The sequence below is a fragment of the Epinephelus lanceolatus genome, chromosome 9, assembly GCF_041903045.1.
Source record: "Epinephelus lanceolatus isolate andai-2023 chromosome 9, ASM4190304v1, whole genome shotgun sequence".
In the NCBI taxonomy this organism is placed as follows: domain Eukaryota; kingdom Metazoa; phylum Chordata; class Actinopteri; order Perciformes; family Serranidae; genus Epinephelus; species Epinephelus lanceolatus.
The window spans coordinates 19,309,047-19,336,509 of NC_135742.1; the positions used below are offsets into that span (position 1 = coordinate 19,309,047).

The window sequence follows — 27,463 nt, forward strand, 5'->3', positions numbered from 1 at the left end:
ACAATTTAGAGTCACCAGTTAACCTAGCCTGCATGTCTTTGGGCAGTGGGAGGAAGCCGGAGTACCCAGAGAAAACCCACACTGACACGGGAAGAACATGCAAACTCCGCACCCAGCCCTGGGGTTTGAACCCCTACCCTGGGTTCGAACCAGGGACCCTCTTGCTGTGAAGCGACAGTGCTAACCACTGCCCATGCTAACCATCGCCCATTCATATTGACTACAAATTCTGTTGAGCTGCAAAGTAAACCTGAAAAGCTGTAAGTTAGAATGGAAGTAAGGAGAGACATAGCTTTTGAGACCATAAACGTTTCGTTTCGTCTCATTGGTTTAAACTGGCAGGTTTTGGGAACACATATTGCAAGTAGTTGCAAATCTTTAGTCTGAAATGGGCTCTATAGCTCAGCTGTGGGGAACAGCATTAATATTTACTTTGGTGGATTATCTTTAGTAAGCAAGTCATGATTTCTGGAAAGAGACAGTGCTTTGGAATTCTCTAACTGTATATTTTGGTGATTTAAGCAGCATAAGCTGAGTACCATCTAGTTCTATTATACTGAAAAAAAGGCAGACCTCTCTACGGCTGATATCTCCACATTCAGCAACTCACACCAAAACAATCTAGATAGATAAACAGCACTGCAGGCAAGAGGATATATGTAGCTGTCAACATTGTATAGAAGTAGTTAATTGTAGCTGAATGCTTGCACAGCAGCACTGACGTCCAGAGTTAAAGGGTTCACTGGGTCCACTCATTCTAAAATTGCATGCAGGACACTACCGGATGAAAGTGTCCAAAGGGCACAAGCACAATAAAGTCACAACCAACTCCGTAGCTTCTCCTCATTCTCCTTCCCGTCTCCAAAGAAGCTTCCACTTCCCACAAATGACAGGAATGGCGGGAAGCACAAAAAAAAAACCTATTCACCGCAGCTCATCCTGTCTGGGGGAGCAGGGCAGATGTATGGTTTTAGGCCAGAGATGGTCTGTCTCTGCGTCTCTCCTCATGTCTGTGTTGTGTTGGACTGTCTGTCCTGGAATGCAGAATGCAGCCTGTTTTCTGTTAGCCCTGTCTGATCTTGCTCCCCAACATTGTTTTCTTGCTGCCTCCATAATAGACTGAATGTCTGGTGCTAAGTGGCACCTAAATGCCGTGTTTGTGTAAGTTCATGCGTGTGCTCGCATATGTATGAGTGTATCCGTTCAACAACATGTGTTTTACAGCTACTGTATATACTGTAAGTAGCCGCATGTATTTTTCTCTTTAAATTATGATAGTGTGCAGAGTATTTTGCCTTTTCTCCCTCACATCTTTCCTTCACCCCTCCCTGTCTGCCTCTCCTCTCCACATCTGAGTGTTCTTGCTGGGTTTGATGAATGCTGGGTACAGCCACATAGCTGCAGGCTATGTCAGATAGTCATTAGCTCAATCGGTCTGTTTCTCTACATCCTGTACTAGTAGGGGGACCACACAGTGCTGCAGCAACATGGCATGATCTTTGAGGAGATGACAGATAAGTAAAGCATGAGAGTGTAATATTAGAGGGCTGGAGGATGGATGGTTTGATAGCTTAATATTTGACGTGTGCCTTTACTGACTCAAACAGGGTCAACCACAGGTAGGCCCTGGAGCCACTGTGGCAGCTTTATGGTTTCAAAACATATTTTGGACCCTTTGCTCACACTGGCTGCTGCACTCTGTGTTTAATTTGGAGATGAAAGTCCCTGTGTGACAGTGTTTTCCCTTTATCTTTCTGCCTCCTCTTGGGTGGCATGCTGCTAAATTATTATTTATATTGGTTCCTTTATGTCTTTTCTTTTAACTTAAAGGAATAGTTGATATTTTAAGAAGTATGCTTAGTCCATACCCAAACAAAAATATAACAAATGACAATTTGTGGTGTTACAGGAAGTTACCTGCTGTAACTATTTCTTAGCTACCAAAAGTTGTGATCATTGTCTCGTCATCAGTGTGAGTTGACGCTGCACAGATACTGAGTGGATAGATAAATTGTTTATGTATTTTTGAACTTTGGCCAGGCTAGCCGTTTACCCATGCTGCTACTACTAGGGTCTTCCATACTTTACCCACAGACATGAGAGTGGTATCAATCTTCTAGTTAAACTTTTGACACGAAAGTGAAATACCCAAAATGTCAAAACTATGTCTTAAATCTTAGTTTTAAAAGTGAGAAGAGGTGAGATAAAAGTGAGATAAAGTGAGAAGCACACAGACAGACTGCTGATTTTTCATTTAAAAGTTTAATTATGTATGTTTAAATTCTTTAAATTCATGTGGTTCAAAAGATTATAGTTTAGGCCTTTAATTTAGGAGGAAAAGGCTCTGTTTGAAATTCCACTTTTCTTTAAAGCTATAGTTGGTAACTTTTATGAAAATAATGTGTCATATTTGCTGAATCACTCAGTATATTCTAAATGAAGTACACAAGACAGTCTGTGAAAAAAATATGTCACTTCTACTCTTCCTACTGACCGCGGTGCAGTAAAAACAACCAATCAGAGCCGAGGAGTCTCTAATGCAGCTGTCAGTCATGTCAGTCGCTCTGTGAACTTTGGTCAAATTGCGACCTGATGCTACGTTACATGCAGTTGGCTTGGGAAGCAAGCATCGCCCACTGGCTGGACCAGCTTTTTCATTTTACAGCTAAACAGTATAAAACCTGAAAACCTTTAAGGCAAGAAGTAGGTGATGCAGCAGCAGATTCCTTATTCACATTTGATCAGAACTCCCTGTTCCCTCATCTCAGAGTCAATGGATTTTTTGTGCGATGCCTGAAATAAGGTCTGTGGTTCACACAAGCTGAAGAGACTTTCATATTTTGTTCTGCTACATAAAAAACATCAGTTAATCGTCTTGGCGGCAACCTTAAAGTCATGCAACTGTGGTGTAGTTTGTTTATAGCCCAACATTAGCGTTTTACTTCTGGCAATTGCATTTATGCCTCAGAAATTTTAAAAGTGGTATCCACTTGTGAAGAATATCTTGCTGAAAAAAACACGTAAGCATCATAAACTTGTGTTTGCCACAGACTTAATTTTCTACAATAACCCGAAATCCAATGGAAAACTCCCATTGGATGTTTGTTAAGAGGAATCAGGGCAATGTTAACTTGTTGGCCCACAAAAGAAATGTCATCCCTGCAGCACTCTATTGACAGCTGTTTTAGAGACTCTTAGCTGTGATTAGGTTATTAGAAGCACTTTAAGGCAATAGAGTGTGCAGAGGAATATAACTTTTTTCACAGATTATTTGTCTTATTTTGTGCCGTGTCAGCAAAGTCAGCAACTACATCTTAAATGCACTCTGTGTGAGTGCACCAAGTCTGGGTTTAATCGCTTATAACTTCATTATTTTGCATGATCATCCTGCATTTTCTCTTCTCTTTTCCCATCTTCCCTCATTTTGTCCCTGCTGTTTTGACCATCTAAAGCTATACTTGAGTCTTTCATTGGTTTTGGGAGAATTCAATCATGGCTTAGTAATTGTTAACAGGCACCCATCAAAACCAACCCAAGTCTTTGCCTTGTGCATTTTTCTACATCCTCTGTTTTAATTTTAGATTTATAGAGGGATAATTTCTATGGCAGCAGCATGTCCAAGCCCCCAAAGCCAGCTCGGTTGCTGTTTTTCTGTGAGAGAAAGATGACTTTTGACCTAAAGTATTTGCCATCCATCTATCCATTTGCCCTTCATCCCATTCCTCTGGTGACCACACCCTTTTTTCCCCGCTCTAAATGTAGCCATCGCAGTGCGTTCCAGTCTCTCTCTGCCATTCCTTCTAACCAGTCTTCCTTCCCTCGCTTATCCCCCAGCCCCACTGTGCCTCCTTACTGAGGGTGGGATAAGTGTGATTGGTTTTGTATGTACTCAATGTGCAGAGTTTGAGGGCGCTCAGATGGTAGTGATTGGGGTTGTTTTGTGAGACTATGTGGAGGGTAAGCATCGTAGCGTGCTGTAGAGCCTGGCCAAAGAAACCACACAGCTCCACCAACAGCGCTGCAGCGCTCCTCTGCCTGGGATCTTGTTTTTTCTCTTTTACGTCTTGTTTTTTTGCCCCATTTTTTTTAACATATTGTGCCTCTCTCAATCTCTTTCTCTCCTCATCTTGTGTTGATATCCTTTTATCTGCAGTTTGAAAGGGATTTGTACTTTTCTACTCTGCTCTTAGTGGTGTGGTTAGTTTCTGTTTTCGGTTCATTGGAGTTTTAAAAACAGATGCGTGCTGAAGATGTGAGGCCTTGGCTGTTTCTGTTGGATCACACTTTCCAACTTGTACAAGTGAATCAACTTCAGTCAAATAGAAAGGACTATTTCTAAAGTCTAAATCAATCTCTAATTCAAAGTAACAGGTCTTAAGGCTTTCATCAGACTCATGAGCAAATACCGATGAACAGAATCCTTGCCAAACGTTAAGTTTATCAATCATTAGACAACTGACCGCTGCGTGGCATCTTTGCTTTATTTCTAAGAATGTTGACATCGAACGTAAAACAAGTCTGCCTCTCAATCCTTTGCTTTTCACGGATCCTAATCTCATCAGTATTATTTATTGAACTGTATTTTCAGGTTTGAGAGCCACTCTTCTAACACTATAGTACAGTATGAGTTCAGCGTTCCCTCCCTTTGTTCCTTCATTATGACTCGCTTTTTTCACATCCGAGAATCAGCAGAGTTTATTAGTCTACTTTTATCAGTGTATGATGAGGCCCCTTCTGAAAAATGCTTGTAAAACACCAAGGCTCTCTGTAACAAAGAAGGTTCATTTCTGAAGTTGCTCATATGCTGTCCATACATTCTCACTAACTGGAATGCCTGCTCTCCACTCATGTGGTTCAAATGATGTGACGCCAACAGAGTCATCTTATATTCCAGTAACTAATTAGCTTTGATGTAATGGATCTTTTGGGGAGATGGTATCAAAGGCTTGTCCACTGTTTTAGATATACGCATAAAGTGCCAATAATCTGCTGCACATTATGTTGCCTGCCCTCCCACAGAAAGTGCTGTGTCAGCTTGCAACAGAAGACGACGATGCTGCGGCACAGGCAGTAATGAAGAGCATGGGTGTACCACCTAAAGAGTACCATCTAAAAGTTCTGAGAAAGGTATTAGCCCCCTTTTTTTGTTTTTTATTCTTGCCTAATTCTTGCCTATGTCAACATATATGCTAGTTGTGCTCTCTCCTGCATTTTAGATGGTGGCACTGCTGCAGGAAAATATCGGGAAGAGCTGCAGTTCTTTTGGTGACATAAATCAGAGGTACAGCTCAGAAGAAACTGCAACTAGCTGTTATGCACATCAGAAGTGATGAATCTGATGATTATTTTCTTGATTAATTGTTTGGTTCATGAGATGTCAAGAAATGGTGCGGAAAAAAGTGATCTTCACAGTTTCCCAGTTTTGTTTGGCCGACCTACCGACCCAAACCCAAACTTATTCCATTTACAATGAAACATGAAAAAAGTGGAAAAGTGGCTTTTCTGTTTAAACAGAGACATTCTAGTTAGGACGCAGAGTGGTGCGTACTTTGGTCAGCATACAAGACTTGAAGGAATACATCACCCTCCATCAGTTACTCAGCCTGTGTTGCGTTAACTTAGTTTTTCCTCACATACCACTATGGTGAACAAAGAATACAAAAACAAAGAAAGGTCTTGATGAACTAAAGTCAGGCAACTGCATTGAACAGCAACTATACAAACTCTCACTCAAAGCAAGACTCCATGGACAAAAACAGTAATTTTACCTCGCTGAACACAGGAGCTGCTTGTCTACCACTGCCACGATCACTTAGTTTGTTTGTGTTATTGTGTGACTTTGGTGTTTTAGAGGGTTAGTTCAGATTTAGCAAAGAAGCACAATAACACAAAGTAACTGATCAAGGCAGTCTGGCAGCTCCCATGTTCAGCAAGGTAAAATTACTGTTTTTGTCAATGGAGTCTGGCTTTGAAGAGAGCAAAGATATGTTTCACTTTTAGTTTAGTTCCCCGTCGGAAAAGGCTGTCTGTTTGGGAAGTTCTAAGCATACAACTAGATGAATTGAGACTTGGATTATTTTGAACGAGTTGTATGTCGTATGTCTATAACATCTTGTCTTCACAGGCCATCGATAACAAGTTCCAAATACCGTAATACAGATTTTGCCCATTTGACTCCACAGGTGTTCATGTGACAACATTCTGGCCACATCAGAGGCTTGCATCCCTCTGCTCACTTGTCCCGAGGCTGCTCCTCTCATTGGTGCACTGCTGCAGCAGCCAGTGACTTGTGTCAGGGCAGCACTTAGTGAAGACTTCCTGGATGCTCTGAGCTCTGCCTACTCCAGGTAGGAGAACACTGCTGAGCTCCTATAAGAGTCCATACCCATAGTTGTGTTTGTAGCTGGGATGTTTCAGATGTGATTATAATGTAATTTTTTTTTTCAGCCAATGCTTGTCACTGGAGGAGCAGGCAGTGGTCTCTCTGTGGTATCACAATCTGTCCAGTCTGGAAGAAGCAGTGCTCAGGCTGCTGGAGGATGTGCTCACTAATGCAAGGTCTGCACCACAGAAGCTAGAGCAGCAAGTGGCACAGTCACTGCTGGTGGGTACTTTTTGTTATATCACAACTCAGAAATTATAAAGAAAGCCATGCATCTCTGTGATAGTCCCGTCCTTGTTTAATCAACAACTGAACACTATGTTTTTTCAATTAATTGTTTCGTCTGAAATGTCAGAAAGCTGTGAAATAATGGCCATTAAAATTCCTCAGTGCCTGAGGTGACATCTTCAGATTGCTTGTTTTGTCACACCAACAAAACCAAATATATTTAGTTTACAATGACAAATGATAAAACAGAAAACAAGAGTAAATCTTCACATTTGAGACACTGGAACCCCTGATGAAAAAGAAATTACTAAAACTATCAGTCACTTTTAATTGATGTTGATATATTGATAGTTGTTTTTAATTTTCAGTCAGTCAAATAATCGATTAATCAACCGACCCTTTCAGCTCTGGTTTAGAAGTGAAATGTCTGGTTTTGCTTCAAACCAGCTTTTTACAAGTGATGTCTGGCCCAGTTTGTAGTGGAACCCGTAGTTTAAATTCAGGGTTCCCATGCACTATGGAGAATTACGAAGTCTGATTTTGGTAATATTTAGGGGTTGATCAGTACGGAAAAGTGAAAAGAGAGTATGGGAAAAATATTTGTATGTTTTCAAACTATTTCTTCTACTCTCTTTTTAAAATATAACATTCAGAATTTCTTAAATTGATCATACAAGCAGAATGTTTTTCATGGCGTTTGGAGGAGGCAGCACACACAGCCAAAATGTCTACCACTGTGTGAGAGGGCGTGGGCAAGAGTGAGCTTGATGTTGTCAAATGCAAGGCAAGAAATATGGCGTGTGACTGAAAGCACACTCCTACGCAGAGCTGCCTCTATGCCTGTGTGTCACAGCTCTGCCCCAAGTGCCTTATAACTGCACCAAATCTGAACATCAGTGACCAAATTAGTTTGTAAGAAAATTCGGTAATATCTATGAACTTCATATATACATAGCATCACAAATAACCAAATGTTAAGCTTGTCTAAACATTTTTAAGTTATGCAGTAATGCAGATATAAGAAAAAGTAAACAAGGCGTGTTTTCTATGATCTCCTGGCAAATATTTGGCAACATAATAGCATACATAGTCAGAATATGACATACAAGTGAACAGATGGATAATAATAAACATCTAGCTGTTTGCACTCACATGTCAAATATTGTCTGAAAAATCGACAGAGAAGTCTGGAAAAAGTATGCAATGTTAAAATAGAAAAAGGGGCAGAACTCTCATATATTTTACCTCATTTACCTCCATCAGCAGCTACTTTGACAGCATCATTATGGGAAGGAAGTAGTCCATGACAGCCAAGCGAAAAAGGCCAAAGTATACTGTGCTGTATTTGGAGAGCTGAAATTGAGATCACATCATAAGAGTTTATCTTCACTGTATGAAAAATATCGCACATCCGCTTGTGATACTGTTGAGTAATGATGGCCCTGCTTGGTCCTCACAGTTAGAGCTGGAGAGAAATGTGTAGATTGCTGTACCATTGCGCTGCGGCATTTTATGCAATTTAACTGCTACATGAATCCGCAGCATTGTTGATAAATTGATGACATATTGCTGTTGTTAAGTGGGTTTGCTATGTACATACTTTGACTCATCTGCCCCGAATTATAGCGTCTCACATCAGAAATCACTGCACACTCCATATGTTTTTATCTCCACTTTGAACTGCTTTGTAAACTGTGAAACCAAACAGTTTGAATATAAGGCTTGCTCATTTATTATGAGGCATGGCAGTTGTAATGTTTTCATATGCATACTTCTTGGAAGCGCGCCATCACTTTTTTTTTTTTTTGGTGGATCTTTATTGACTGTTTTTGCCTGGCTAGCTCACACCATTTGGCTTTGCTTTGCATGCATCTCACATCATTTGGCTAGCTCTAAACTGCATCTCACATCATTTGGCTTGTGCTACACAGCCTTTACTGTGCTGGGTAAGTACTGAACTCTCTGTCACTTGAGTCCTTGGCCACTCCTCACTTCATATAACTGAAGATCATGCCCTGTTCAAGAGTCAGAAGTGATTTTTGATTTATAGGTTGTTATGACTAGTTGTAGAAGATGATGTCCTCATCACTACAACGCAATCAGAAAATACCAGCACCGTGTTGTGTGCTTTTCACTTGGCCACCGAGGGCTGCTCTTTTTCCCACAGTAACTTCGACACATTAGTGTGGCCACTGTGAGAAGGAAGGATAACATTTAAATATTCAAATGTCTCACTGAAACTAGACAATTAATTACAGTAATTAACAATGCATTTCATTTTAAAAGCTCAGTAAGATGTACTCAAAGACACTTAAATACAACAATGAAAAAGGATGATCACAGATTAGAATTAAATTTAAGTAGGTGAATTTTGAGTGCGCTTTGAAAGAGGGGAGTGAGGTAGAGAGTCCCAGAGGCTAGAGTAGAGCAGAGTAAACCCAATTGTCCCTGAGGGGAAATGTGTCTTGCTTTAGTCCGTTGCTTCACATTAGAGACGTTGCGATATACCAGTATTGGCAATAACCGTGATATTTAAAAGTGAAATATTGTTATCTTGTTATTAACACACATATGATCATATTATGTAAATAATCCAGCACATTTTAAATCATCTTGTCGAGACATTTTAATGAGAGTGGTGTCAGTTGGCAAAGATCATAAGTAAATATATACAAAAAAGGAATTATTGGTAAATATACAAATGCAATGTGGTTATGATTATTGTATTTTCAAAACTGATACAGACACCGCTCTCTCTTAGAATGTATAAAAATTGAACAAAAAAAAACACAATAGGAAAAAAAGGAAGAAGATAAAGCACCCAACCTAGACTCCACCAAACAAAATGGAAGTATACTATGTTAAATTGGTAACAAGAATCTTTATCTTCTCCAGATATTGAGTAAAAGGTTGCCAGATGGCATCAAATAAATTCATCTGCTCATTTCTAATATATCTGATCCACTCCACCTCAAGAGTACTGACAGCATCATCAAGCCACACATTCACATTAGGGATATTTTTACCCTTCAACCATGTCAGCAAGCATTTCTTAGCTGACAGAAGAAGATAGATGATAAGTTGTCTTTGAGCTCATGTAATCGAAATAAAAAAATATAATAGTTTGTTGTTCAGGCTCGTTTCTTGAATCAAGAATGTCTGAAACTGTATGGGAAATGTTGCACCAGCCTCTTATATCATTTCCGTTTCTTTCTGTTTTCGCTTTGTCTCCCGTCCCTTACGCCGTTTGATTGTATGATTTTGTAGCTATTGTCATAGACTTTCTCTCCTTCTCCCTCCTCTCGTATTTTGAGTCTAATTCATTTGCCAAAAAAGAGACAATACATACAATAAACATAGTTAAAGATTAATTTGACTAATAGATTTTTTTCCAAATTTGTATAGATGTATTGATAATTTGTCATGAACTCTTTAAGCCACAATAATCATGTGGTGAAAATCTGATATTGATATACAATTCACATAAAAAACATCACAAAACAAGTTGAAAACAAGGGAGCAGCGATGGAGAAGGCCCTTTGCCTCTAGGTCTGGTGCTAGGACTGAATAAGAGGGGTGCGGATGTTGGAGTTTTCATACCTGAAGCTGCAGGCAGGATGTCAGTGAGATATGAGTCAGCTAGGTTGTGCAGGGCTTTTTAGGTTTTTAGGTTGTTGAACAGGGAAGCCAGTGGGGGTTTTGAAGACCTGGGGGGGATGCTATCTCTAGTGCAGGAGAGGATGAGCAGACAGGCAGCTGAGTTGAACTAAAACAAACACTTAAATTAAATACAACAGTGTCTCCCAGAATCTGGAGCTATCTTTAGAGTAATTACTCATAGAGTAGGCATGACATAAAAATGAAGTAGAAGGGAGGAGATTAATCTGTGTGGACATGTTTTCTACAAATTGTTTGTACCAGACATCTGTGCCCAGCAACACAATACCCTGTGTGTATGGTTATGAATGGCATCCTATTTACCTAAGATGCTGATTGCCTGTGGTAGCTAGAAATGTGAGTGAAGCCCTGGTGGGAAACAAGAATTTAAATGGCAGTTTGCCTCATGTTAACTTCACTAAAGTTTGCCAGTTGTGTCACTCCTGTTTTCTCAGAGTGATGGTCCACTTGAGTTGTGTTCATAACAGGCTAGCAGTACACTCTTTTTCAGTGTAGGAGCTGTTCTCAAAGATTAAGATAGACTGGAACACACTGGTGTACATGTGTATGAATTACTAACATGTACAGGAATAAACCTGCATGGTGATTGCACATGAGGAGCCACTGTGTTGTAAACAATCAAACTAACTCCATGTATGTGCATGTGTTTACTTCTCTGTCCCGTCATAGATCTATTTGTTTACCTGCTCATCCATCTCTGATTGACCTCTGTTTTTATCACCTTGCTAGTTCACACGCACATGTGTGCATGCAAACCCTTGCGCACACATGCCTCCAGCCGCCATGCCTTGTTTATGATATTGCATCTGGTATAGCGTGTCTGTCGTTAAGAGGGTGGGAGGCATACGTTTAGGTTTCGCTTAGCCTTCAGGTTGTTTGGATGTCAGATGTGCGTTTCACACGTGTGTCTGTGTATGCGAGTCTACGTTGGTGTACACGTGTGCAAAAGCAAAAAAAAAAAAAAAAAAAAAAGAGCTGTGAGTCGACTGGCTTGTGTCTCCTTTCGCCTCCCTTTCACTCACTTGTTTAAACTGCAATCAAAAATGGGAAACATGAAATTAGGCTCACATTCCTCGTTTTGGCTTGTCCCACCGCTCTGTGATCCAGTGAGAGACACAGGCCCAATAACAATAAACACTCACTTCCTGGGCCTTACTGCCAAAAACAGGATGCTTGTTGTGTGCTGTAATTGACCCTCCTTGAAGTGTTAGTGGTAAGGTATGGAGGAGGACGCTCAAAAAACCCATCTGTTTTCACTAGGGGGAAACCATGACAGTTTGCACACATGCATGCACGCTGGCATGCAACCCACATTACACAGAATCGCACTGACACATATAAACCGTATGCCAGCGGACTGTGGATGCAGACAGTTGCATTGAAAGGACGTTTTGTTTGATTAATGTTGTCTTCTGGTTTGAGAGGACAAAACAGAAACAGCCATGTCAAAACTGAGGATGAAAGCACTTGATTTGTGTATGTTGGAACATTGTAATAACACCATATAAACACTGGGTGGGGCTGTTTGCTCTTACTGACCTCATTAAGACTCTAATTGGTCTTTTACTTTGGCACTTTTTCCAGTTTCAATGTTACATGTGTGCCTGGACTGGAGGGAAAATGCTCGTGAACGCCCTTTTACAGAAACTTGGCCTTGATGAACTAAAATCATACAGTTTACTTCATTGTTCAGGCTCCAACTAACAATTATTTTCATTGTCAATTAAAGCTGCAGTTGGGAACTTTTATGAAAATAACTGTGACATATAGGCCAAAAATGTCATTATATTCCAGAAGTACATGAGACAGATAATCTGTGAGGAAATAATGTCCCTTCTCCTTACTGCATCTAATGGTATTTGCTAAAATTGACCCTGGTGCACCAAAAACAACCAATCAGAGCTGAGGAGTCTCTTATGTAGTTGTCAATCATGTCAGTTACTGCTCGAGAACTGAGGTCAAACTGTCAAACTAGGCAGCGCTGATCAAATATGAATCAGGATTCTGTTATTGCATTGCGTCAAATATTCTCAGAAGCATATTTTAGTGAACTGTTTAACTGTAAAATGAGACAGTTTGCAACCTGGCTGCCATTTTAACTCAGTCAACTTAAGTTCCAAGCACTGCCTACTAGCCGTAGCAACTTTTGTTTTGTACAGCTAAACAGTACACTAAAACATGTTTCTGAAAACATTTGAGGCGAGAAATAGGCGGTGCAGTAACAGAATCTTGATTTATATTTGATCAGCGCTGCGTAGTTTGAGCTGACTGCAGTTCACGAACAGGGACTGACTTGATTGACAGCTGTGTTAGAGACTCTTTGGCTCTGATTGGCTGTTTTCGTTCACGTGTGGTATGGTTATTAGAAGCAAGGCAATAGAATAGGCAGAGGAACCTGATTTTTTTTTTTTTTTTTTAATCACATATTACCTGTATTATGTACTGCTGTGTGAATATAGAGACAGTTTCAGCAAATTTGAAAAAAAATTTTTATAAAAATGACCAACTTCAGCTGTAATCTGTCGATTAGATTAATCGATTAGTTTGGTCAATAAAATGTCAGAAAATGGTGAAAAATGATGATCACTGTTTCCCAAAGCCCAAGATGATGCCCTCAAATGTCTTGTTTTGTCCACAACCCAAAGATATTCAGTTTACTGTCATGGATGAGTAAAAGAAACTGAAAATATTCACATTCAAGAATCTAAAATGAGAGAATCGTGACTTCTTTTTTTTAAAGTAATTGTTCAAACCGAAGCATAGATTATCAGATTAGTTGATGATTTATTCAATAGTTGACAATTGATTAATCGTTTAACGGTGCAGGTCTGTTATTAACTTCTGACACAGATGGCACGTATTAAATGTAATACTGTGAGTAAACCAAATCAGTAAAAGCTTTCTCAGAACTGTTTCTGATATTCCTTTTAAAGTGGAGATTATGTTTTACACTGCAGGATTACAACCTGTAAAGCAGACTAAACATGCTCCCCTTATAGCAAAGCGTATGTCCCTGTATGAGAGTGCCGAGGGGGTGAAAGGGAGAATAATTAGGGACTAGAAGATATATAAACATGTAGAGACAGGCAGACATGAACGGTACAGCTGCTAAATGTTTTTGCTGGGGCGTTTTAGAATGTGTTAAATCTAAAACACATGATGAGTGTGCATTAGGCAGAGATGAGAGTGTAAGTGTGTGTGTGGGTGTATGAAGGAAGAACTGACAGAGTGGTAAACTGAGTGGTTAGTGGGGAGAGAGAGACAGAACTGTGGCTCTATGGCAGGGAGGTTTGTGGATGATGCAACAGTGACACCCAGTGGTCAATATTTGAAGGGTTAACGCCTGTGTATTCTAATGTAGGGGTAGGTTTTTATCTTTCTATACTTACTGGATCTTAAGTGTAGGATTTTATCTGAGATTATATATTTTGTTGATTTAAAGATAAGCTTTTAAAAGCTCAGAACAGACTATTGAAGGCTGTCCTTAATGTCAGTCCAAGAACGCAGATTTTATGGAGGTAAACAGGCTCCAAAAACAGGCTGACCAAATCATTTTACCGGCCCTCATGGCCTCAGTACGAGGTCAAGTGTATCTAACCTGAAACAACCCAATCGTAAAAGCTAAGTAGAGAAGCACAGTTCTCTACATGGGGGGTTAGGAGTGGAATAAAATCCTAAATGAAATCAAATTGACCCATCCTCTAAATTAAATAAATAAAAATAGCTGAAAAATTAGACTGGTTTTTGAATTTAAGTGGTTTTTAATCACTGTGTGATATTGATGTTTTGTTTTTTCATGAGGTGCATTAGTGTAAAAAGGGATTTTAGTACAATATACATGTCATTCTCTGTTTCTGCCTGCCTTTAAACCTAGACTTCAGGAGCACATGGAAGTAAAACACATGACTTTATTGCGATATCTTGATGAATTGTAGTACTGTATGCATATTTGTTTGTTAATTAATCAAATCAAATAAATCATTCAATCAATGTTTTTGTGTGTTGCAGCCTAAAGCCTGTGCTCAGCATTGCTCCATATTCTTGGTTGTAAACGACATCTTCAGGTAAGTGCGGGCGGTTTGAGAGTGACATGAGGCTTCTGTGTGTGTTTTTTGGAGGATTTAGCATGCTCCTGAAGTGTGTACTTCTATATGTTTGGTTGCAAATAGGTTGGTGTTGTGTTGCACTGGAGCAAATCCTAATTGATCATGTGTCCGACAGGTCCGTCCTAAAGCAAGCTGAAGGGAACGAGTCCGTTAAGTATCTCATCCAAACTTTTACGGGGTGTTTCGTCAGGGAACTGGCACTGCTGCAGCATCAGGTAGGCCTCAACTTCTTGAGAAAAGGTCCAGAAGTCTGACTTAGATATTTGTTTCCTTTAAGAGTGCAAATAACGCTTGTTAATTTAGGGGATATATTGGCAGAAATGGAATATAACATTCATAACTATGTTTTCATTTATGTATAATCACATGAATGAAAGAATCGTGTTTTCGTTACCTTAGAATGAGATGTTTATATCTACATACAGAGCGGGTCCTCTCCCAAGAAGTCCACCATGGTGTTCTACAGTAGCCCAGAACAGACAAACCAAACACTGGCACTAGACAGGAACATTTGCGTTTTCACATTTTTGCGCTCCTACACGCTTGGCACACTGGAGAAGTTTCAGTCGGCTGCAGTCTGCCACCCTCACCACTAGATGCCACTAAAACCCACACACAAGACCTTTGATATTCTTTTTGCTCTCGATTAATTGATTAATCTTTTGGGTCATAACATATCATAAAATAGTGAATAATGACTAGTCCAAAACTGGAAAGTAAAGAAAAGCAAGAAATCACATCTGAAAACTAGAACAAATATTTTTTTTGTATTGTGCTTGAAAAAAATGACAAACAAATAGTCGAATATCAGAGTTGTTGCTGATACATTTTATGTCTATTGACTAATCAGTTGATCAACTGTTCTTTACATCTCCAGTTGTTTGGAAAATTTGAAATAATACTATATTTTTAATAAGACTCATTCGTTAATTGTTGTATGGCGAGACAAACACTCTTTTTTCAGGTGATAAAAAACCACTGTGGTTACAAACGCAGAGTCGACTGTTTTCATCAAGATACTGCAGTTGAAATGATGCCGCTGATAACTTTAGTGATCTCTTAATTCAAACATATTCCTCTTAAGTGCTCCGGGCCACAGAAGATGAAAACTCCACAGACTTTAAAGTTTACAACAGATGTCTAATTATTCTTATCCACCATCTTCACTGGAAGTAAAAGGATGGTTACTTTGGTGCCGCGGGCTTAGATGCACACATAGGGCGATGAACAATTACCACCCCTCTGCAGGCGAAATCACTTAACATTTGATGAATCCTCCACATCATTATCACTTGATCTCCAGCCGGGAGCTCGCTGCTCGCACTACACACACCACGGTTCACACCTCGGCGTCGCAGACAATAAATGCAAATCGCTTTTAAATCATCAATTTGCGGGTAATAACTTTGTACAAATAAAACACCTGCAATGTGTGGAAAGCACTTTGAGCTGTTAACACTGATTTGTCTCTGTGTAGTTTTCAGCTTTTACTAAAATCCTCAGCCTCCACAGATTGTCTCAGATATACACGAGTCTTGTGTTGCCCTCCATCAACACGTCCTGTGCGACCGCAGGGAATAATCTGGCACTCACATGGCAGCCATTACTGTCAAAAAGCCAGACAACATGTGTTACAATGTAGGTGTGATGTACTACCTGCTACACGGTTTTGTGAATATAGCTTAGCTCCTTTTCACCTCTATTAACCAGTAGATGGCAGTGCTACAGTGTATTTACAGTGGGCTCAGTTTTAATGGCTGTAGTCACACTGCACTAAACGCCACCTATTACACGCTACATTACACATTAGCACCTACTGTATCACCGTTACACAGACTCCCATTCAAAATGTCATTTTTCAGGCCTTCAGAGCATGGTGATGAATGAGTTCAAGGTAAATATGATTTACATTTATGGAGCTCGGGAAAATTTGTGCTTTGTGGTGTTTCAGACGAGTGTATCTCTGAAGGCCTTGTTCCCACAGTCACCTCAGAGTCTGCTGGTTCCTCTCTTGACCCGGCCATCAGGTCAGTGTGTACATACATGCTCATCAACCTGTGCGTGTGATGTGTGTGTGTTTCACTTTAACACAGTGCACAAAACTGTGTATTGTGAGGAAGTGTCTACTCAGGTATTCTTTAACTGTGTGTCAACACAGTTTTCCTGCTGCGGTGTGAATGGGCTCCTCTGTGTCTTGTTCTTGCGAATCAATTATAGTTAGTTAACAACTGTCTTATAAAAGTGTTATATGTCAAATGTAACGTTAACATAATGCAGAACAAAGTTATGCTTATATTCTCTAAGTGTCATTACTCAGATGAAACAATATAGAAGTTTAATTATTTGCCTGTTTTATACCAGCTAAATTTATTGTGAATTCTGAAACTATTGATCTTTTCACACAAACCCACTAATGCACTTTATTACTCTTCTCATGAAAGGAATACTTCACCCCCTAAATGATCATTTGTATATTATTTACTCAGCCTGTGTTATATTGAATTCGTGAAAAGAGAACTTTGTTTTTCTTGCATGCCTCCGTTAAATGAAGAATCCAATCACGGAGTGAATTCTTGATAAATTGAAGTCATAAGGCTTCGTGTTGAACAACAGCAAAACTATATCCAAACATCTGTTTGCAAACTCTCACATAACTCGTGCAGTATAATCCAAGTCTCATTTATTTAGTTGTATGCTGAGCATTTCTCAAAGAGACAGCCCTTTCTGACGGAACTGAACTGAACGCATCTATCCTCTCTTCAAAGCTGGATTCCATTGACAAAAACAGTAATCTTACCTCACTGACCACGAGAGCTGCTGGTCTACCACAGCTGTGATTGGTAGTTTGTTCTAACTAACCCTTTAAAACACCAAAGTCACACAATAGCACAAACAAACAACTCATTGAGGCAGCGGCAGACTATGTTAAGCAAGTTAAAATTACCATTTCTGTCAATGGAGTCTGGCTTTGAAGAGGGCATTGATAAGTTTTATTTCAGTTCTCCCTTGGAAAGTTCTGTCTGTTTGGGAAGTACTAAGCATACAACTGGATAAATGAGACTTGGATTATACTGCATGAGTTGTGCGAGAGTTTCTGAACAGATGCTTTGATATAGTTTTGCCATTGTTAAACACAGCTCTTCAATTCTGCTTCGTCATTCGCTGGAGGCATGAGCAAAGTTTTCTTCACAAATTCAACATAACACAGGGTGAGTATTTGATATACAAATGATCATTAAGAGTATGAAGTACACCTTTAAGAAGGATCTATATTACCTATACTGAATATTTATCACCAGTGTTTATGTATGGGAATCTATACTGTTGAACGGATGCACAGAAGGTGAGTGCAGGGGCACGGTGCACCAGTGCTTATCAGTGTGTGCCCAGACTAGCCTGTAGGTAGGAATGATTTACATGAATGGAGCCATTTAGGGACACACTGGAGCCCAGCCAGAATCCTGAGTTAATTATTACTCCCTGTGTGTGTGTATGTGTGCGTGGAAGGGCAATTTTTCACCAGAGACTGAATGGAAATAGTCCTGAGAAAAGTAAAAGATTTAAGTTTTTATCATGGCTTGTGCTTCCTCTTGAAAAAGGTTATAAATTAAAACTTAGCATTGTATTGTTAAAATAAAATCATAGCCCGGGGGGAAGACTTGGATCAAGATATGAAGCATTTGAAATGTTTGTTAAAGTTTATTTGTCAACCCCCTGAAGTGTCGGTTAGCTGGGGTTTTTCATGCAACATTTGGTTTGTGGTAGGAGAGTTATTTTTGACAGAACAATGTGGTGTGTGACAAACACCACTCTGGTCCTTCTAACAGTAAAAGATAACAGCTGAAAAACAGGGAAAAAAAAACTTTTTAAGTGCTAACAGTAATTTTTGCAGCTCTGTTTGGAAAATATTTGTGTCTGATGTTTGGAAGGACGATTAAAGCTGATTTGCATGCAAAATTGACTTGAGTTACCGTCTGGACAGCAGTAACGTCACCTTCTGAGTCTTTTATTTTGAAGTATTCTGCATTGTAACATAAGAATAGCAAGACATTTTGGGAAACATGCTCACTGGCCTTTTTGCAGAGAGTTGGATGAGAAGATTGATTCCACTCTCATGTCTACAGTTAAATTAAATCTACTGCCAGCAGCCCCTGAGCTTACATTAGCATAAGGACTAAAGACAAACAAATGTATTTCCCATAATGCTGAACTATTCCTTTAACAGCTGGCTTCTGTGAATGCTAATTGATTGCAAAAAGTGCATGAATGGCCTACAAGCAGTCATTATGTCTGTACGTCTGAATCTGTTCTCACAGAGATGCCTCTGGAGGCTTGGAGACATCATCTGAACTGGCTCAGCGGCTCATTACAGAGACTGACAGAGGAGGAAGAGGAGGGAGACGGAGACAGCAGCAGCAGCAGCAGCACCAGGTTAGAGTGAGAAAGTGTTAATGTGCGTCTGCTTCCACCACCCTACTGAATGCCTGCGCGGTGTTCATATTTCCATTAGCTGCTGTTGAGGGGGTGGTTTAGTCTGATATTTTCCCCTCGCATCACAGCAGAGAGGTCCTGGTGCACTGCGTGGCTCCTCCAAGCGCTTATTTGAGGCTATTAGCTTGGGAAAGAGAGAGCTGTTGAGAAAAACAAGTGTTGGAAAGCCCAATAAGAGTGAGAAAAGGAATGTAGAGGAAGATCCAGAGAAGCAGGGATGAAGTGGACGAAGGGAAAGGATATTATATTAGCATGAAATGGAGAAAAGGCAGAGAGTGAATAGCCTTGGTCGGATTGATTTAGAGAAAAGGAGGATTGGGGATGCAGATAAAAAGCAGAAAGCAGTTGATGTCCTAGAGATGGAGACGGCTGACTTGATACCCTCCAGCTGCGGTTTTTAACAGGGCCCATTATCCCCACCACCGCTCCGTTCTGGAGCTCCATGCAAAATTCCCAAAACATTGTCCTGAGCCAGCGGTGGGAAAGTAGTATGTTGTGTTGCTCCGAGCGAAGATGCAGCTGCCAGGGCTCTGCAGAGGGGTGCTGCTGTTCATGTTTGGGAGCCAAGGGGAAAGAGGGGAGATGAGGAAGAGAGCCCTAATGATGGTATTAGGGAAATTCGAGAAAGAGATCCTTATCGCTGCTCTAACTTCAAATTACAGTCTGGTTGTTGCAGCTGTGTGGCTCTGTTTCACTCTGTTGCGGCTCTCTCTGGACCTGAAGTCCAGCTTGAAATCCAACACACTTTTTTTTTTTTTTTTTTTAATTACATTTTACAGATATCCACTACAGCCTCCTTCCTATGTCTGTCTTTATTCTTTGAGGTCTGCACTTAACAGTTATTTTCATTATTGATAATATGCTAAGGGGAAACACTACAGGTAGATTTTTCATCCATTGGTCAATTTTGAGATTTTCATTATCAAAATACACATTTAAATGTTAGTTAAGTTCATATTTCTGTTCTGAAAACTTGCAATGAAAAAATAATCACTAGTAAAAAGAGCCAATCACAGCTGTACCTCAGTGTGATGTCACCACCGGGTGCAAATAATGAGATTCAGTATCTAATTCTGAATCCGATCTGTGCGAGAGCTTTGTCTCTCTTTGATCACCCATTGTTCCTGTCAGTGGGGGCAGGACTAATATTACTGGCAGCCACTCAGAGTTGTGGCTCATTAATAAAGCTCTTATGATGTAAATGACCCCAGGTGGCCTGTTATTAGAGGATTTGTGTGGCACACTGGAAACCGTATCGTTTAATGAAAACTTTGGTGACACAACATCACAGATGCGTTTCACATGCAAACAGCAGTCATGTCAGTTTAAATGTATTTAAACACCTCCCCTTTCCCTCCTTTATGGCCAAGTTTTTTTAATTGTTTGGAGAACAAGTGAGGTGTAAATTACTGGACTGACAATTACAGTTGTATTTTACAAGAGCAGTTGGGGATAGGAATTGGGGTTGAGTAAGTTGTACATATTCACACACATGCTTTGGAAAAACTGCAGCTGCAAAGTGCCAGGAACTAAATGAGACCACCCAAATCCAGTTAGTTTATAGATGTTAAAGCTGTTCATAGCACTGCAACCTTATATACTCTGCAAGTTCCACTATAATGCTTTGTTTGTAACCCACTGTTACAAAATGAAGATCTGATTTAACAAAAAAAATCTTCAGTTACTTTCCCAGAGTCCTTTAATTTTTAAGCTCAAGATAACTGATGATTTTTGCTTTAAATTATTCAGTTCTTTTTTTAATTGCAGTCCATGCAGAATGTGCTCATATAATTATGTCCTCTGGTGTGCCGCAGTGTCATTTGTCCGTGCACTTCCACCACAGCACCGAAAAAGACCTTCAGATCCCACAATGCCCGGTGAAATCAAGTGTTCAGGCAGCTCTCCACCTGTAGTGTTAAGCATTGTTTCTCCTCCTGGCATGTAGGGGGCACCACAAAGTGTTTGAAACCTGGTTCCTGCTGGTTCAGTGCGCCCACTGGGTGCAGGTGGCTGTCCAGGTGCTGGTGACATCAGGGCCTGAGGACTGTGGCCCCCTCCTGTGGCTGCTGACCTTCTACTACCACCCCACCAACAGGGGGCACCAAAGAGCACAGCAGCTGGTAAGATTTTCTCTAAAAAGATTTTTTTTTTTTTTTTTTTTGCATTTATCTAGTGTTTCGAGCCGCTATCGATGTTTGTTAGTTTATAAACATTTAATTTGGGAAACCTATTTTGCCATTTGACCTATTATCATATTACTGCACTTGTATTGGCAACACTGCTGAAGCTTAATGGTGAGAAACAACACTTCTTGTTTTTTGGATTGAAGGAACTTCTCATAGCTCCCAGAACCACATCAAATCACAGAGATGTCAATTCACACAGGACTCATACTATCACACAACCAGTGTGTATGGCGAAATATGGTATGCAATTGCAGATTGACACCGGATTAACATCACAGACGACTGTCGCAATTATTACAAATCACTAGAGGTCTCCGGTTAATACTAGTCCTGTGCGATTTGGGCTGTTTTGAGGGACTTCTTTAGCTCCTAATTTAGAGTAGGTACTCTCCAGCACAAGAGGAACCTTGAGTGACCAAAGTGTACGTTGATTGGTCGAAAACATGAGCCAGTGCAGCACTGGCAACTGCTATTTTTCAAAAAACCTGTTAGTTGTGTAAACCACCAACAACTAAAACCCCAAAACAACAGCTTGCAACAAAAAAAGATGGAAGAAAACATGCACAATCGACCCAACAGTGAAGTCCTGACATTAGCAAATATTCGACAGGGGAAATTGAACACAAATTTGAATCCTCAAAGCGAAATAGGCGTAGCCCGGCTAATGTCAGTTCAGCATTGCTATCGGCAGTGAGAATGCACATAGAAAAAAAGCCCTTGAAAGTATGTAGTTCTCGTGGGAGCTCCCCAGTGGGCAGCTCCTCTCAGGGAGTCCCCAGAACTGTTTGGGCTGCAAACGCCTACTGTATTATTGACGTGTTGTTTGATATGACTGGAGGAGGAGGTAGAGGGTACTTTCTCAGATAGTCTATAGCATGTGCAGTATCATAACTCAACAACATAACAATGTGGATGGTCTGTTATATGCTCCTGGCAGAAAAAAGCCAGAGAGCAAATACAGAGAAAGAAGAAGAACACATTAAAGAATAAATTATGGATGATCTGAGCAGGAGAGAATGAGACAGTGGCGAAGACAGAGAGAGAGAGAGAGATATACAGATGAGGGAGGGGAGCCGGGTGAAAAGGGTGATGTAGTATTGATTTCTCAGCGAGTGTCTGGCCAGCTGGCCCGAGTTTCATCTCCCTGTCTCCTGTTTGTCCGCCTCCTCTCATAACCCTGGGAGACTCGCTGTCGTCGCCGCCGTCTCTCCTTTTATGATCTTACGCTCAACTCGCATGCACTTGTCTTTGTTCATCATTTGTGAATTACTTATCTATTGATTTTTATTTCTAGGAAAGATACTTAAAGGGATACTCCTTGAATCCACTGTGGTCTATAAATAAAACATTCGTCAGCTGACCTTAAATTTATCATGTCATCCGTGGTTCCAGGTATGTGTCAGAGAAGTATGGGACCACCTACACTCCCTGTTCTTGGTCTCAGCTTGCCCTCTTCCTGTTGACCGGCTGCAGTCATTGGTCACGCTGCTGTCAACACAACCTCAGCAATCATCACTGTCTCCATTATTGATCCTCAACCTCGCAGTCAACTTTGCTGTTTTCGTCCAACAACCGCTGAGTGGATCAACACAGATTTTACAGACGGTGAGGAAGCGATCTGTTTTCTTCTGCCCAGAATCTGTTTTTAGTCATTTCCTAATTTGTGTTTCATTCATCCCGTGGTTAGACAGTTAGGCACATCGTGACTCATTGTACATGTTGTTCTGCTACAAAATAACTTGTAAATACTTGAGCCTAGATGTTCATTTTTGACCTTGGAAACAACAGCTGACCAATCTCACCACAAGGTCCTCTTTATAGCTTTTCTGGAGCCCGAATCACACAATCTTTCTCAGCATGGAGGTAATGGTCAAATATCCAGTCTTGGGAGTACTTTAGAGAATATTTATAGGCTTAAGAGTTGACAATAAAAAGTGGAAATAGACGAGTTTTTTGCTTTAACCTATCATTATGAAGTCAATGTGACTGCACAATGTAGTGGCTATATAATAATGATACCATTGACATTTAGATTGCTTTCCTTTTCACTTTGCAACTCTGTCTGCCACTGGGTATGATCTCCCAGGAAATTTAAGGCTCCATTAATATCACAAAGGATGTACGTCAACCATTGCGCAACAAGAACAGGAAGAGCATAGCACTTCAATCAATGTGTGGCAGTAGCTGACAGATTTGGATCGCCAAACTTTACTCTGTGTGTGTGTGTGTGTTTGTGTGTCCCCTCTCTAAATTCAGAGATTTTTGCAAGGCCGTGAAGCAGCGTAACTCTTCATGAGTTCTTTTTTTCCCTCAGCAGCAGTTTGCAGAGCTTTTGAGTCGCGGGGTGGGTAATGGATCAGTCCTCTGATCAGAGCTGATCAGATCAGATAGATGGCGTTCCGCTGCTCTGTCTGTGCCCAGAGTATGATCTGCCCTCCAAGAGTGTGGTGCAGTGAATAACCAAATGATATATGAATACGTAGTGGCAGATGTTGTTATCGTCATGGGCCCCATAAATACATGAATGTGTGGGAAACTCACACTTTAAACAAGTGTATTATGCTTAGGTTTTTTATGACAGAAAATAAAACGAACCTTTAAATTGTAAATAATATTCATAACTATGTTTTTATTAGTTTATAATCACCTGAAAATAAGAAATGCTGTGTTTTTGTTACCTGAGAATGAGCCATTAATATCTACATATGAAGCCGGGCCTCTGCCATGTAGACGCCATGTTGTTTCTACAGTAGCCCAGAAAGGACAAATCAAACACTGACTCTAGATAGGTCCATTCATGTTTTCGCATTGGCCACCGTAGTTCTTCTACATGCTTGGCACACAGGAGACGTTTCAGCTCTGCAACCTCACTCCTAGGTGCCACTAAATCCTACAGACTGGACCTTTAATATGAGTTAAATTCTGCATTGAATGTTAGAGATTACTCAGACTTTGATTCTTACAGGTGATGGTAGGTTATTTCTTATCCAAAATCTCTCATTGCATGTACAGCACAGTTTGATTTTTGATGTCAAATTGGCTCTAAATACTTCAATGGATTTAAGTACATATCTAGGATTATATAGTGTGCTGTTGAGTCATAGTCTATCATAATATATCACTAATAACGAGTCCCTTTTCTTTTGAAATAATGTCTTCAGATACCAGTTTTGCTTTTCTGGTAAAGGCCTGTCACAAGAAGTATTTGTGTTGTCTTCGTGTGTGTGTGTGTGTGTGTGTGTGTGTGTGTGTGTGTGTGCGTGCGCGCTTGTGTCAGTCCAGGTGGTGGATCGGTCTGGTCTGCTTGATGAAGCAACGCGTCTTCTCAGCTCACTGGAACTCAGACTGAATGAAGGAAGCTGCTCATCAAGCGATGCTAACAGAGTTCATCTCAGGATCAAGGCACTTCACAACACACTAACACATATGCATGCAGCATCAGGCCCTGCCGAGAACCAGGCACACACGCTCACACACTCTAAAGCAGATGAGAGCTCATACACACACACACACACACACACACACACACACACAGAACCACACAGCAGTGAGTTCATCCTCGGCTCAGGGTTTTTTCAGGGCACCTTTGCAGAATGACAAATAGCCACCACGTTCTCTTGTGCAGATATGCTGCAGTGCAATGACAGGAGTGTGTCAAAACAGCACAGCGAGGACAGATTATGTGGAGAGGCTACAATTATACGCACACACACACACACACATAACGCAACTACAAGGCCCACAAGGACACTTGAGCAGTGACAGATCACACTGCAAAGAAGCAGCAGCGCATACAACATGTCAGAGTCCTCCCACTCATATAATTGTCTTACAATATAAATCCTTCACAGCACACATGTCGACTGAAAGACATTTAGGTTTGGAGGACAGGAAAAGCAAACACCAGTTATCTTTGCATGAATACTGTTTGTGTTCAGATGTTAATGTGCAATGTGATGTCACTTATATTTCTATGTACATTTCCTTTACTATTGATAAAGATGTAGAATGACTGTCCTTTTGTGTTTGAGCCATGATTTCAAGTGCAGACATTTAAAATTACCACTGGAGCCAAACATTTGAGAATATCCTGCTTTATGCGTCTACATAACACACAATACGACTACTGATTGACTACTGCTGGAGCTTGACAGAAACATAAACAGCAGCATACTGTTTATTTACATTTCTTGTGCTGGCTAAGTAAATGGTTTGGATTTTTGGCATCATGCTGGAAAATATATGTTTTCAGTCTGGTACACAATGTACTTGTAATCTGTGTACAGACTTGTTTTCCACCTTTAAAGGAACAGTGTGGAGGATTAAGTGGCATCTATAGGTGAGGGCTGCAGACTGCAACCAGCTGAAACTTCTCCTGTGTGCTAAACATGAACTCTGGGGTAGATTTTCTGTAGTGTTCTTTGTTTAGTAGGTTTTGTTTCACAGATTATAAACTAAAGAAAACGTACTTCTTACATTATATTGAATTTCTGCCATTATATCCCCCTAAATCCTACACACTGGACCTTTAAAGGTAAAAAAGTGGACTAAATGTTGGAGTAATTACCGGAGTTTAATGGAAAGGGCATGCTTTGTTTTGTAACAAACACTGCCATCCTTATTCAATAAATATTTTGAAGTCATATTGATACAGATCTGAGTTTAAATGATTTGATCTCTTGGAGGGAAACTGTAGTTTAGCATCACACATTAGTACAGTTTGTGCAGGAACCTTTTTTCAATACAGAATCTAATTGAAATTTTCTTCCCTGGGTTTGTGAGCAAAATATACACTTGGATTACACTCCTAACCTAATACATTACATAACTAATGTTTAATTCACTTATACAGATGTTTATAGATGTTTAAGTTAATAGGCATGAACTGATGCTTAAAAAAAGGCATGATATTATTTAACAATAATTTTATTTTAACATGAACATATCAAAAATTTTCACTTAAAATATACAAACGAAAAGAAAAAGTTTAGCATTATTATTTGTTCACACAGCAGTTACAAAACCATCATTCATACAAGTAGAAATGCCCTGAGAGTCGTTGGTTGTGTATTTTCCAGTGTTGTTACTGGCCAGACTGAAGTAATTGTTACGTATAAAAACCTGAAAGTATTTCCCGTCTAAACTTTTAAGAACCAGATCATGCCTTCAGACTAAACAGACATGAAGTCACACCTACACACACACACTCTCACCTAGCGAAACTAACTTAAACAGCAGCTTAGGTTCTTCAACATGGACTCTTTCTACAGTGTCTGTCATTTTTAAGCTGGTGCAATGATGTTATTTTTCTCTCTTACCACAACAATAACGTACTCAACAACACTGCATCTCACCAGGAACCGCTTGTATTGCTGCTGGTTCACACACACACCAGTTATTTCTTTAGACCTGAATGGACAGAACTGCCGTACTCTAAACCTTGCCAACTGGCCGTGGCTGTGGAGTAAAAGAGTGCAGCCTTCTGGTGTTCACACTGCTGAGCGATTCTGCAGCGTCCCCTCTCCTACAGAGGAAGAGGAGGTGGGCGCTGGATCCTCGTACGCCCTGTGTGCCAAACTCCTGTCATCTCCGTCTGTAGTCGGCAACCTGGAAGAGAAAGATATGTTCAGATTGGAGTATTACGAAACATTTGGTAGATGTCTACAGTCCTCTGGCTGAACTGGTGGTGTCCACCTGATGTGAAGGCAAACACTGAGCACTGTGTGTATTCAGTCCAGAGAAATAATCCAGTTCAGATGATTTTGGCCGAAGACACAGCACCTGACCAGTACTGGGTTTTGTGTGTGTGTGTGTGTGTGTGTGTGTCTCTCAATATTTGAGAGTTTAAAAAGCAGAAAAAATCAATCAATCAACGAATAGAGTTTTAAATTAGGATCTCTTAAAATCAATTAAAGTACTGAGCAGGATATTTTACAGTTAAGAATTACACTTGCCAGCACCCTCTGCTGGAGACACTGTGTAATACCAACACTAATTCTAACATCTTACTGCTGCAGTTTCTTTTTATTAATCTGCCGATCTTATATGTTACAAGCTATGGCATATAACATTTGAGCTGAAAGTTTTTTTAAATTAATTACTAATCTTAAAAAAAAGAAGAAATTAGTAGTATTTCTTTATTCTATAAAATGTCAGAAAATAGGGGAAACTGCTTGTTTTGGGAGTCCAGCAGTTCAAAACCCAAAGATATCAAATTTACGATCATATAACACAGACCAAAAACACAAATTCTCATAAACATTTATCAAGTGTCAAAATTGTTCATGATTCATTTTCTAGCATTAACTAATCAACTAATTGTTTCAATTATAGATCTATTTGTAATAAGATGATGGCAACATATAAAACCAGCCTTACCGATTTATCAGCCT

The 27,463-nt window shown here is 40.1% G+C and overlaps 2 protein-coding genes across 6 annotated transcripts in view; one reads left to right on the plus strand and one right to left on the minus strand.

Moving 5' to 3' along the window:
- Positions 1–25,714, plus strand: part of fancc (FA complementation group C) — a 40,567-nt gene extending 14,853 nt beyond the window's left edge. For both annotated transcript variants that reach the window (XM_033619958.2, XM_078170650.1), the window contains exons 5-15: positions 5,020–5,127; positions 5,217–5,281; positions 6,183–6,347; positions 6,448–6,604; positions 14,297–14,352; positions 14,510–14,609; positions 16,346–16,421; positions 18,711–18,825; positions 20,831–21,005; positions 22,464–22,676; positions 24,354–25,714. In XM_033619958.2, coding sequence (XP_033475849.2) covers positions 5,020–5,127; positions 5,217–5,281; positions 6,183–6,347; positions 6,448–6,604; positions 14,297–14,352; positions 14,510–14,609; positions 16,346–16,421; positions 18,711–18,825; positions 20,831–21,005; positions 22,464–22,676; positions 24,354–24,668 — 1,545 coding nt within the window. In that variant the 3' untranslated portion in view covers positions 24,669–25,714. The remainder of the gene's footprint in view (positions 1–5,019; positions 5,128–5,216; positions 5,282–6,182; positions 6,348–6,447; positions 6,605–14,296; positions 14,353–14,509; positions 14,610–16,345; positions 16,422–18,710; positions 18,826–20,830; positions 21,006–22,463; positions 22,677–24,353) is intronic.
- A 265-nt stretch (positions 25,715–25,979) lies between these two features.
- The window catches only part of aopep (aminopeptidase O (putative)), a 98,768-nt gene continuing 97,284 nt past the window's right edge, over positions 25,980–27,463 (minus strand). For all 4 annotated transcript variants that reach the window (XM_033619951.2, XM_078170648.1, XM_033619955.2 and 1 more), the window contains one exon: positions 25,980–26,678. The gene's annotated coding sequence lies outside the window, so the exon portion shown is untranslated. The remainder of the gene's footprint in view (positions 26,679–27,463) is intronic.